The 12480-nt window shown below is 43.8% G+C and overlaps 1 protein-coding gene across 2 annotated transcripts in view; it reads left to right on the forward strand.

Annotated features, from left to right (window-relative positions):
• Nucleotides 1–12480, forward strand: part of TCIRG1 (T cell immune regulator 1, ATPase H+ transporting V0 subunit a3) — an 87385-nt gene that overhangs the window by 53367 nt on the left and 21538 nt on the right. For both annotated transcript variants that reach the window (XM_073686143.1, XM_073686142.1), the window contains one exon: nt 178–296. In XM_073686143.1, coding sequence (XP_073542244.1) covers nt 178–296 — 119 coding nt within the window. The remainder of the gene's footprint in view (nt 1–177; nt 297–12480) is intronic.

The following is a 12480-nucleotide window of genomic DNA, read 5'->3' on the forward strand; positions in this document are numbered from 1 at the left end:
GTTGGACCCGTGAAATATCTGGCCAGCCTGACTTATGTTTTACCCTGTTTGTGTTCATGCTGTTTTCATTTTTGACCGGGCGATAGGTGGCATATGAACTAAAAATTTCAGGTGTACATAAAATAAGGCAAAAAGATTCTTAATTTGTAATGGTGTTTTTTTTCCCCTTCATTTCAGATCTGGAGTCTTGCCTCAAATCGCCTCACATTCCTAAACTCCTTTAAAATGAAAATGTCTGTCATTTTGGGGGTTTGCCACATGTCCTTTGGAGTTTTTCTAAGCATTTTCAACTACACGTAAGCTTTATTACTATTGCAGAGTGACAGGTTTAGTTTTAAATTGTATGTTATGTCTGTATCCTTCCCACACAATCTTAGGTCATTTTATCCATACTTTAGTTGTACCTTTTTTTTGGGAACAGATCTCCCACTGCATGATCTATGGCACACGTACAGCTCACTCTGCAGTTTCCTCATGGGATCACGGTGATCCTCACATTTTATATATTTTACTCACTTGTATAGCACCATTAATTCCACTGCACTTTACAGACATTATCAGCACTGTCTCATAGGGAATCTAGATTGTGAGCCCCAATCAGAATGTCTTTGGAGCGTGGGAGGAAACCGGTGAACCCGGAGGAAACCCACGCAGACACGGGGAGAACATACAAACTCCTTGCAGATGTTGTCCTTAGTGGGATTTGAACCCAGGACCCCAGCGCTGCAAGGCTGCACTGCTAACCACTGAGCCACCGTGCCGCCCTCACATCTGTATAGAACTGTATCACTGGTTTATTAAGGAAGTCTCCTCCTCACAATTTTTATTTCACAATCCCTCCTAATTATCTTTGTAATGGGGTGTAAGTGTATCAAAATACTTACCGAACAGCGACTGCTTAGGTCCCAAGTAGAGATGAGCGGTGTTCGGCTCAAACTGTTCGCCAATCTCAAATTCGAGCTGTTTTGGGCGGTGTTCGAGTCGTTTGACAAACTCAAATGATTTGCAAAAAATTCAGCTGTTCGATAACTGTTTGTGCACCAAAAGCTTAACTGCATTTTTTCACAGTAATACTTTCGAGATGCTCGGGCGGGAGCTCGGGTCCCTGTCCTGCATGTCTGGCACTATTTAGAGCACCAATCATGCAGGGATTGTCTGCCACTCACTGTAATGTCACAGCCATGGTGGTTGTGGCATTACAATGATTGCCCAAATCGATGGGAACTGTGCTCACAGTGAAACATGAAAAGCCGGCAATTCAGCAGCGGCGTACACCGGTACCCGACAATTTAGAACAGAAAGAATAGAGCTTCACACATAGATTAGATAGATAGAAACATGTCAGTCACATATATATGAAGTACAGTGACAGTGTTGGTTACTGTACTTGTCATTAAGTGTTAAAATAAAGGATTTATTAAAAAAAAAATTGGCGTAGGGTTCCCTGTAATTTTAGTCTCTAGCAGAGGTTAAGCAGACGGCTGGGGCAGATGTTTGAAGCCTGGGAAGGGGGTAATACCCACGGAGCTTCCCAGGCTACTAATATCAGCCCCCAGCTGAATACCTAGCCTTTACTAGCTATTAACCCCTTAACAACATCTGATGTACTAATACGCGTCTGTGCCCTGGGACTTAAGAGCCAGACCCGTATTAGTACGTCATGGCGATCGCGCGCGCACACAGGCTGTGCGGGCGCGATCGCCGCCGGGTGTCAGCTGATTGTCACAGCTGACACCCGATACTATGTGCAGGGAGCGGTCCTGCACCGCTCCCAGCACATTAACCCCCGCGATGCTGCGATCGAAGTCGATCGCAGCATTGCGGGGGCAAGGGGAGGTGATCGCAGATACTCACCTCCTCTTCCGGCTTCCAGCGCTGTCTGCAAAGGCTTCCCGGGTGTTGCCATGACGACCCGATGTCGTCATGACAATATCCGGATCACCAGACAGCAGGAAGATTGTTTGGACATGTGCAGTGCATCTCCAAACAATCTTCTCCCTGTCCGGCGCTGACAGCCTGCATGGCACAGGGATGGTGCTGCATTCCTGTGCCATGCAGGCGATCAGAGAAAAAAAAGTGAAAGTCCCATAGTGGGACAAAGTAATAAACTATGTAAGCTTCCAGAAACTGAAGAAAAAAATAAAAAAAAAATAAAAAAATATAAAAAAAATTAATAAAAAAAATAATCCACCAAAAATAAAAATATAATGTACCCATCAATAAATATTATTATAAAAAAAAAACAATAAAAGTACACATTTGGTATCGCCGCGTCCGGAACAACTTGACCTATAAAACTGTCCCACTAGTTAACCCCTTCAGTGAACAAGGTAAAAAAAAAAAACGAAGCAAAAAACAATGCTTTATCACCATACCGCCAAACAAAAAATGGAATAACAAGTGATCAAAAAGACAAATATAAATAAAAATGGTACCGCTGAAAACGTCATCTCTTACCGCAAAAAACAAGCCGCCATACAGCTCCATCATCCGAAAAATAAAAGTTATAGCTCTCAGAATAAAGCTATGCTAAAAAATATTTTTTTCTATAAAATTGCTTTTATTATGTAAAAGTGCAAAACATAGAAAAACGATATAAATGTGGTACCGCTGTAAACGTACTGACCCGAACAATAAAGCTACCTTATCAATTTTACCACACGCGGAACAGAATAAAAAAAAACAATTCCTGAATTGTTTGTTTTTGTTTATTCTGCCTCCCAAAAATCGGAATAGAAAGCGATCAAAAAATGTCACGTGCCTGAAAATGGCACCAATAACAACGTCAAGTCATCCCGCAAAAAAGCGAGCCATCACGTGACTGTCTGCCAAAATCTGGAAAAATTATAGCTCTCAAAATATGGCGATGCAAAAACTAGATTTTACAAAAAATGCGTCTTTTAGTGTGTGACAGCTGTCAGTCATAAAAACACCATATGATTCTGGTATTGCTGTAATCACACCGACCCGAAGAATAAAGTCATCTAATCACTTATACCGCACAAGGAACGGCGTCAAAAATAAACTCTTGGGTTAGGATTGGGCTAGGGTTAGGGCTGGGTTTGGGGCTAGGGTTGTGCTACGGTTAGGGTTGTGCTAGGGTCAGGGCTGGGTTTTCGGTTAGGGTTGTGATGGGGTTGGGATTTTTTTCAAAAGTAAGAAAAAAAGATGACGATATGGCGACTAGTGTTGAGCGCAAGTGCTCGCTACTTGAGTTTGCATCGGGTGCTCTGGTATGCATTGAGTATCGTGGGTATTTGAGTGACATGCTCGAGTCTCTGCCCCATATGCTTCGCGGCCAAAAAAACTTTACGGGGATTGCCTGCCATGCACGAGCGATCCCCCGCATGTTTTTTTTTGGGTGTCTAGTAACCGTGAAACATGCGGAGCAGGGACTCGAGCATGTCACTCGAGCACACGCTGTACATGGTGCATACCTGAGTACCCGATGCAAACTCAAGTAGCGAGCACTTGCGCTCAAGACTAATGACAACTTATTCAATATGATGACCTAATGTAAACAAATTCTGTTTCGTACCTCTGGGTTCAAAATGTTCACTATACACCTTAATAAAATTCTTGGGGGGTATAGTTTCCAAAATGGGGTCACTTGTGGGGGAGCTCCACTGTTTAGTCACATCACGGGCTCTCCAAACGCGACATGGTGTCCGCTAACAAATTGAATGGAAAATCGTCTCAAATTGTTAGCGGACGCCATGTTGCGTTTGGAGAGCCCCTGTGTGCCCAAACATTGGAGCTCCCCCACAAGTGACCCCATTTTGGAAACTAGACCCCCCAAGGCACCTATCTAGATGCATAGTGAGCACTTGGAACCCCCAGGTGCTTCACAAATTGATTCATAATTGTTTTTTTTTTCACTTTTTCATTTTTATGAATCAATCTGCCCCACCCGTCTGCTTAACCTCCGCTAGAGACTAAAATTACGGGGAACCCCACACCAATTTTTTTTTTAATAAATCCTTTATTTTAACACTAAATGACAAGTACAGTAACCAACACTGTCACTGTACTTCATATATATGTGACTGACATGTTTCTATCTATCTAATCTATGTGTGATGCTCTATCTTTCTGTTCTAAATTGTCGGGTACCGATGCTGAATTGCCGGCCGGCTTTTTTAAAGAGACGGTGCATGAAAACACTATTCTTTTTTTAAATAAATCCTTTAACACTAAATGACAAGTACAGTAACCAACACTGTCACTGTGCTTCTTATATATGTGACTGGCATGTTTCTATCCATCTAATCGATGTGTGAAGCTCTATTCTTTCTGTTCTAAATTGTCGGGTACAGGTGTATGCCGCTGATGAATTGCTTTTCATGTTTCACTGTGAGCACTGTTCCCATCGATTTGGGCAACCACTGTAATGCCACAACCACCATGTCTGTGGCATTACAGTGAGTGGCAGACAATCCCTGCCATTGGTTTTAACGGTGTTCGATGAACCGTTCGACGAACATGCCGGTGTTCGACGAACCGAACCCGAACACTATGGGGGTGGCTCAACACTAGTCCTAAGTGACCGCTCTGCAGCTTTTCTCAGCATTTACTGTGGGAGCAGTTAGTCTGTTTTCTAGTCATATGGATCCAAAGTGTACCTGAGAGGTGCTGGAAACTGGGGAAGATGACGTTCTGTAATTATTTTAATATTTACATACCTAATTAGGACTAATTATGGTATACAAATTTTTCTGTTACTTCCACTACACCTGGACCATCCATAGACTATAAATTTAAGAAGCACTGTGCATATAGTAACGGGAACTACTCGTTCTCCTCCTGACCCAGCGGTCATGTATTCACTGGGTGCAGAGAGGGAGCAGGATCCATGAGGTTCTAGGAGACCCAGTTGGTTCTGCTACTCAGCCAGGAGATAGTATTTCCACTGTAACTGGAGCCAATATACCACCCCCAGTTACAGGGAAAATCCAATTTAAAACCGTTTTTAAAGTTAATCTACATAGCTGGTTTTTGCTATTTTATTGAAAGCAGCAGTAACCCTGATTACAGCAATGTGTCACTTACTGAGCTGCTTGTTGAAGTTTCAATAAAAATCTGTTGTTTTTTTTTTATCAGCAGGAGATGATCACTTGAGTCCTAATGGTCTCATACCATGTAGTCCTTATGCTCTAAATAACCCAACCCACACCACCGATTTTGCTAGCTTTCTGTGTACAATATGCTTAGGCTGAAAGCTGTCAATTAGTGATTGGGCAGGTTTACACAGAGCTCAACATTCAGAGAACTGCTTTATCTGCACCAGAGAAAATGGTATGTGTGGGTGTTATTTTTTTTTTTTTATATATCAAAACTACACCAAGCCGACCAGTTGGTGATACATTGCTGGAATCGGGGTCTCTGCCCCTACATTATGCTGCTCTGATTCCTTAGCAAAAACCTGGTGATAGATTACCTTTAAATGTTGTAATGCACAATATGTGGAAATAAATGAAGAAATTTTTTTTAAAAAAACCCTGCTGCCAATTCAAATGGTTGTCAGGCATATATAAATGGATAATGTATTTTAGCGGTCCTGAAGACAATCTAAAGCGTGAAAAACGGACATGTATTATCTTTTATTTCCCACCGATTGCCTGTTAACAGCAAAAAAGTGCCCCCCACACCACCCCAAAAAAATGAGGCCCCATGTATCATGAAAAAAGATGCAAAAGTTACTTTAACCCCTTCACAACCTTGGACGTATCTATACGTCTAGGTTGGTAAGGACTTACTGACTCCGGTCGTATGGACACGTCCTTACTTTAATGCGTCAGCGCGATGATCACATTAAGGTGCCTGCTGAATCTTGCACCAGGCGTCGTCATCACGGGGCCCACCACCACTGCCACACTCCCCTGCAAGTAAGATCGCTGTGATTGGCTGTTCAACTCTGATATCCTGCCTATGATCGGTGCTGTAACAGCACCGATCATTGGCTGATGCTATGTAACGTCCGCATCACCAGCCCCAGCACTGATTGGTGTGGTCGGACGATGATGCAGATCGCATTAATCAGCGTGCAGAAACGCAGTTTAAACTGTGTGACCGCTCTGCCCTTCCTTATTCTAGCTTCGGACGTGTGCAGAGCGGTTACTTAGCTGTTCTACTGCCTGATCTGCTGGGGTTTGTGGTGCCACAGACAAATTTTGCCTGTGGCATCACTACTGCTGCTGTATCTGTTCCTGTAAGAAAGAAGACTTTCCTGACCTGTTCCTGCTCCTAGCTTTTTCCTTTTTTCTTAATCCACCCCAATCCCCCTCAACCTCTTCCCCACCCCCCCTTCTGCCGCCAAGCGCTGATCAGTAGTTGATTGCTCGATAGTTGGCATTTTGTTGGTTTTTTTTTTGTGTCCTACAGCCGCCGAGTGCTTATCAGTGACGCAAATCACTAATCTGCACCCGTGCTCCCTGTTTTTCAGGACCTTTTTGTCCCTGTCCATTGCCCCCCTTGCACTACCTCCGTGTGTGTCCCGCAGACGCTGAGCCATAATGCAGACCACCGATCAGTGGCTGTTCTTGCTTTTGGCAAGAACTGTTTCTTTGTTGTTTTTTTTTTTTGTTTGTTTTTTTATCCCCTTTTTGTACCACGTCCGTGCATGCGTCTTACAGCTATTGAGCACTGGTCAATGACGCACGTCACTGATCGGCATCCGGTGGTTGCTTTATTCTTTTTCCACAAAAAAGAAAAGAATTGTAAAAAATAATTACTTAGATTAGGTGATAGGACTAGATTAGGGGCAGTAAAAATATACTCTTGTAGTTGGCGTCTACTACAGTGTGTGGTTTTTTTTCTGAATATAGTTTGTGTCAGATAGTTGTGGGCTCTCAGTAATTTTTTTATTTTTTTTTACACTTTCGCCTGTTTAGTAAGTTTATAAAAACATTATTTTATTTTTCCCTTCACCAATGACAGCACACCTGAGAGAGGGATCCGCTCCACCAAGAACAGGAAACATTCTGAAATAAAAGGGCGGTATCTCTCCCCTGCATTAGTTGGTTTCCCTTCCTTCACAGGGACCTGGAATGAAATACGGCGGTAGAAGACAAGAAGAAGAATCTACACTCGCCCAGGCCTGTCCCTGTGTTCAGAAGAGCAGGCTGCGGACTGCGCACTGGCCTTCAGGGACTGGAAGCGCCGTCCACGGGTCTTCTGGGGGACTCTGTGTACTCGCGGGCTTTAAAGACAGTTCTTACTGTCTGCAGACCGCTGCGCCACCATCCCTCTGCCACGCTCCCCATGCAGGCTGTCAAAGAGGTACGGCGGGGAATCAATGTCGGCGCACCCCCGGACGTCGCAGGCGCAAGGCACTCTGGGAGTAGGCGTGCCCGAGTGACGTCAGAGGGTGCGCCGGAAACAAGATAGCGGCGCCCTTTGCATCACCGGCCGGGATATCAGGAATGCCTGGTCTGTTTTCACAAGGATGGGGCGGGTGAGCGGATAGAGGCAGGAAGAAACCAGAAGGGGTGGACCGGATGACGCTAGCACCCTCATAAAAGAGGGTTAAACACTGAAGATGCTGTTCATGCTCCAGCCCACCTATGGTCAAAATTGAGTACCAAGACAGCCAGGAGCAACAGCAGCAGCTGATGCCGCTACCACAGTAGAAGCAACGGCGAAAAAAGGCAGCTCGTCCTCAGGGAGGCAGTCACTTCGAGTAAAAGGAGCAGCAGCCATCCCAGCCATAGGAGCAAGGTATCTGAAGACTCCCCGGTGTCCAGAAGGGACCCATCCTGTATCCCGCCACAGCCTCCGAATCCGGATCCTAGGAAAGCTAGCACCAAAAAGAACAGAATGTGTGTGCTATGCCATAATCCACTAGCAACAGACTGGCAGAAAGAGCTCAGCTCAGACTGCATCCATAGGACTATTGCTGAGGGTACCTCTGATTTCGCAGCGAGTCTCAGGTCTGTTATTGGGTCCGAAGTGGAAGGTTCCCTAAAAACTTTACTTAAGAAAAGAAAAAGACCCCTTAAAGAAATCTCCTCTGACTCTGATTCCTCTCCTCTATCAGGAGAGCGATATGATAGTGAGTCCTCATCCTCCCCCCTCCTCAGACAGTGATAGCGGTAAACCGTGCTTTACCGTAAAGGACGCAAGTAAATTAATAAAGGCCATTAGGTCAACTATGGGGTTGAAGGAGGACAAGACTGTTAAATCTTTAGAGGACATAATGTTTGCAGGGCTAGAGGAAAAGAAGATACACACCTTCCCAGTCAATATTAAGATTTTAGGCCCTCATTGATAGAGAGTGGAGGAGACCAGAAAAAGCGGGTGCCTTGCCCTCGTTCTCAAAAAAAATATATACAGGGTGGTCCAAAAGTAGGTGGACAGAAAGTGTAATAAGGTTATGAAGGGGGAGATTTATCAAACAAAATCCAGTAATTTTAGATAACATTATGTGGAGTGATGAAGCTTCTTTCAGAATATCCGGCCATATTACCAGACATAATTGTATTTACTGGTATAATGAGAACATGCATTTAACATTTAGAGCAACAACTAAATGAGCCTGGTGTCAATGTTTGGGGTGGTATTTCAAGTTTTGGTGTTTTAGGACCAATATTTTTTGATGGAACAGTCACAGGAGATAAGTATCTCGAAATTCTAATAAATCAAGTTGTTCCCCAGTTACAGCAACAGCCTAATTCTAATGACCTTTATTTCCAACAAGATGGGGCCCCTCCTCATTATTCAAGAGTAGTTCCCGAGTATCATGATCAAACATTTCCTAATAAATGGATTGGCCGAAGAGGCCCACTTGATTGGCCGGCACGTTCACCAGACTTGACCCCAATGGATTTTTTCTTTTGGGGAGTACTCAAGGACAAAGTTTAAGTCCCCAATATTGATGAAGCTGTGTCCAGATCATAAAAAAGATCAACACTGCCCTTGGAAGATTCAGGACTTCTTAGAGATCCCCTGGATAAAAAAGTGGACGCCTTTTTGTGACATACATGGGAAGCAGCTGCCGGAGGTCTGAAGCCAGCAATCGCAGGAACTTGCGCAGCCAGGTCTCTTATGGTCTGGCTGCAACAGATAGAAAAACAGCTGAAAGATAAAAAAAAAAAAAAAACCCTGAGGGATAGAATTCTATTTAAGCTACCCCTGTTGCATGCTCCTTCAGCATTCTCGACGGACACACCAGCTGACTAGGTAAAATTGGCCGCTAGATCAGACAGTTTATCAAATACAACAAGACGGGCCTTATGGCTCAAAGGTCGTCCAGGGGATCTACAATGAAAACACAAACTGCTCTTTACCGTGTGACAGCAAGTTTCTGTTTGGTAAAAAGTTGGACGACATCCTAGAAAGAGCAAGTGACTGGAAGAAGAGTTTTCCCGGATTCTCTAGTGACCCCAGAAAGACTTATTTTCAGAGAAGAAATTTTAATCTAAGATGTCCTCCAGGAGAAGAGAGAAAGTGGAACCTTAAGAATAAAAGGGAGTCGGGATACATGTTTGGAGGTCCCTCCTCCACTTCGAAAAAACTCTCCCAGTGACGCCAGGCCGGAAGTAGGCGCAAGGCTTATCCCGCTTTTTCCAAGCTTGGGAGAACATCTCCTCCAGCCCTTGGATCTTGAGTTAAAAAAGTTCATTTTAATCTATGGATCTTTGAATAATAATAACTTCCACAATTGAATGTATTTAAATAAAATGTTCCTGTGCAGAGATGATCTTATAAATGTGCCCCTACTATGTACTGTGTAATGGCTGTGTCTGACCATGTACGGAACATGATCTGATCATACCACAGCTCCTGGACAGGAGAGGAAGCAAAAGGGTATACAGACAGGACAGCAGGGGATCACAGCTGATTCTTTCTGTGAGCTAAAACATTTCCCTGCCTGTTTTTAAACAATCAGCTGTGATCCCCTGCTGTAATGTCTGTATACTCTTTTGCTTCCTCCCCTGCCCAGAAGAAGTGGTATGATCAGACCGTGTCCCTACACAGTCAGATTCAGCCATTTCATGGGGCAACATTTATAAGATTATCTCAGTACAGGAACATTTTAGTTAAACACATCCAATTGTGGAACTTATTATTATTCCAATACCTATTGATTAAAATCAGCTTTCGTTCATGGGGAAAACCCCTTTAATACATTTCCATCACATACCCCTACAGTCTCTTGTAGTTACCCCATCAGAAAGTCAAAAGAATAACAGATAGCCCTGGAGACAGAAATCCTGAGCCTAGTGAAAAAACAAGTCCTATGCGAGATTCCAGACAAACCAAAAAGAAAGGATATATTTTATCCCCCCCCCCCTTTTTTTGCTAAAAAAAAAAAAAAACCTGACTGTTCTTTCAGTCTTATCAACCTCAAGAACCTATACGGTTGGGTAAAAAATCACATGGAAGTGGTGAATATGGCTATAAAACTTCTGCATCACAACTGCTTTATGATAGTAGTTGATCAAAAAGATGGCTACTACCACACCCCGATTCATCTGGATCATCAGTAATATCTGAGTGGCCTTAAACATACAACACTCAGACATTTTCAGTTTACGGCCCTCCCATTTGAACTTTCAATAGCACCAAGAGTGTTCACCAAGCTAGTGGCGGAGATGACCGCCTTCTTGTGCATCAGGAACACAGTCATCATCCCATATTTAGACGATTTCTTTATTGTAGGAAAATCGGAAAACCACTGTAGTGCTCAGTTAAAAGAAGTCACAGCTGTCCTACAAAAGCTGTGCTGGGTGACAAACACTCAAAAATTGAGTCTGGTACCCATGAGAGTACAGACCTTCCTAGGCCTGGTCTTAAACGCCGAGCTACAAACCTGTTTTCTGCCGTAGGTCAAAATATAGGATTATCTGTTTGGCCCTGGAAGCGGTAAAGTTTCCAAGGATGACATCGCTTTCCTCAAGGACCCTGTTAGGAACCCTAACTTCCTTTACCCCTGCAATCAGACGGGTCCAGTTTCACACGCAACAACTCCAATGGGAAGTCCTGTCTGTGCAAAATTATTAAAAGGACATTTAGAAGGAAAGGGAGATCTTTCTTTAGAGGTCATAAACTCACTCTAATGGTGGACAACCATGGAAAATTTTGTATCGGTGGGGGGGTCCAGTGGTCAACACCAGTTAACAACACAATAACGACCGATGCAAGCAGCTCTGGCTGGGGGACCCATCTAAGAGACCATACAATCCTGGGATCTTGGAAGGTCACCGAAAGGGGAAAGTCGTCAAACTTGAAAGAATTGTTTTCAGTGGGGAAAGCTCTAGAAGGCTTTCTTCCTCTCTTTCAGTGTCACCATGTCCAAGTTCTATTGGACAACAAAGCAAAAGTAGCCTACATAATAAACACCAAGGGGTAACCAGGTCCCATTTCCTAATGATAGCGGCGAGCAGGCCTTTTCAAGTAGCAGAGCAACATCTTCTGTCTCTTACAGCATTATACATAAGGGGAGTAGAAAACACAAAGGCTGACTTTCTAAGCTGAAACAAGGGGAATGGGCCCTGAGCCCCAGGGTATTTCAGCAGATAGTCCAGGTATGGGGATTACCGGAAATAGATCTGTTTGCCAGCAGATCCAACAGAAAGGTAGAAAAGTTCTGTTTGCTAGACCCAACAGAAAGGTCGTACGCAGTGGATGACCTCCAGGTGCCCTGGAATTTCAAAATGGCTTATGCCTTCCCTCCAATAGTGGTAATTCCAGCGGTTGTGAGGAAGATCAGGGAGGATCAGGCAAGAGTAATTCTAAATTGCCCCCTTTCTGGCCAAAAGACCTTGGTTTTCATGCCAAGACTAATGTCACTGTTGTGGATCCTACTGGAGAAGCCGGACCTTCTTATGCAGGGACCAATATTCCACTCTCAAGTGAAGGATTTCCATCTTGCAGCATGGAATTTCAAAGGGCAATATTGAGCAACAAGTGGTTTTCACCAGGTGTAGTGAACACCCTGTTCAATAATAAAAGGCCCATAACAACTAAAATTTATGGCAGGACATGGAAAAAATTCCTGGAATTTTTAGGAGCGCCATTAAGTGAAAAAAACTCCAGTAGGCCCCATCTTGGAGTTACTGTAGAAAGGGTACGAATTAAGGTTGGCCACTAGGACTCTTAAAGTACAAGTATCAAGCTTGTGAGCATTGGATAGCTGTAACCTTGCAGATAAGTGGGTTTCAAGATTCATTAAATCTTGCGAGAGATCTGGTCCAGTTCAGGTTCCCAGAATTCCCCCGTGGGATCTGAACTTGGTGTTGAACGCACTAACCAAAGGCCCGTTAGTTCCTGTATAGGTTCTATCGGCAAAATTGCTTACCCTTAAGACCATTATGTTGATAGCTCTAACATCAGCCCGTACGGTGAGTGACTTGCAGACATTCAGTAAACCCCCCCCCCCCCCCCATATACACAAATATATGAAGGTAGAGTCCTGCTAAGACCTGATCCGGCTTAATTCCCTTAAGTGGCATTAAAATGTCAACGTACTCAAGAAATTGT

This window comes from Phyllobates terribilis, unplaced genomic scaffold, assembly GCF_046119375.1.
Source record: "Phyllobates terribilis strain yellow unplaced genomic scaffold, ASM4611937v1 Scaffold_5__5_contigs__length_657084704, whole genome shotgun sequence".
Taxonomy (NCBI): Eukaryota; Metazoa; Chordata; class Amphibia; order Anura; family Dendrobatidae; genus Phyllobates; species Phyllobates terribilis.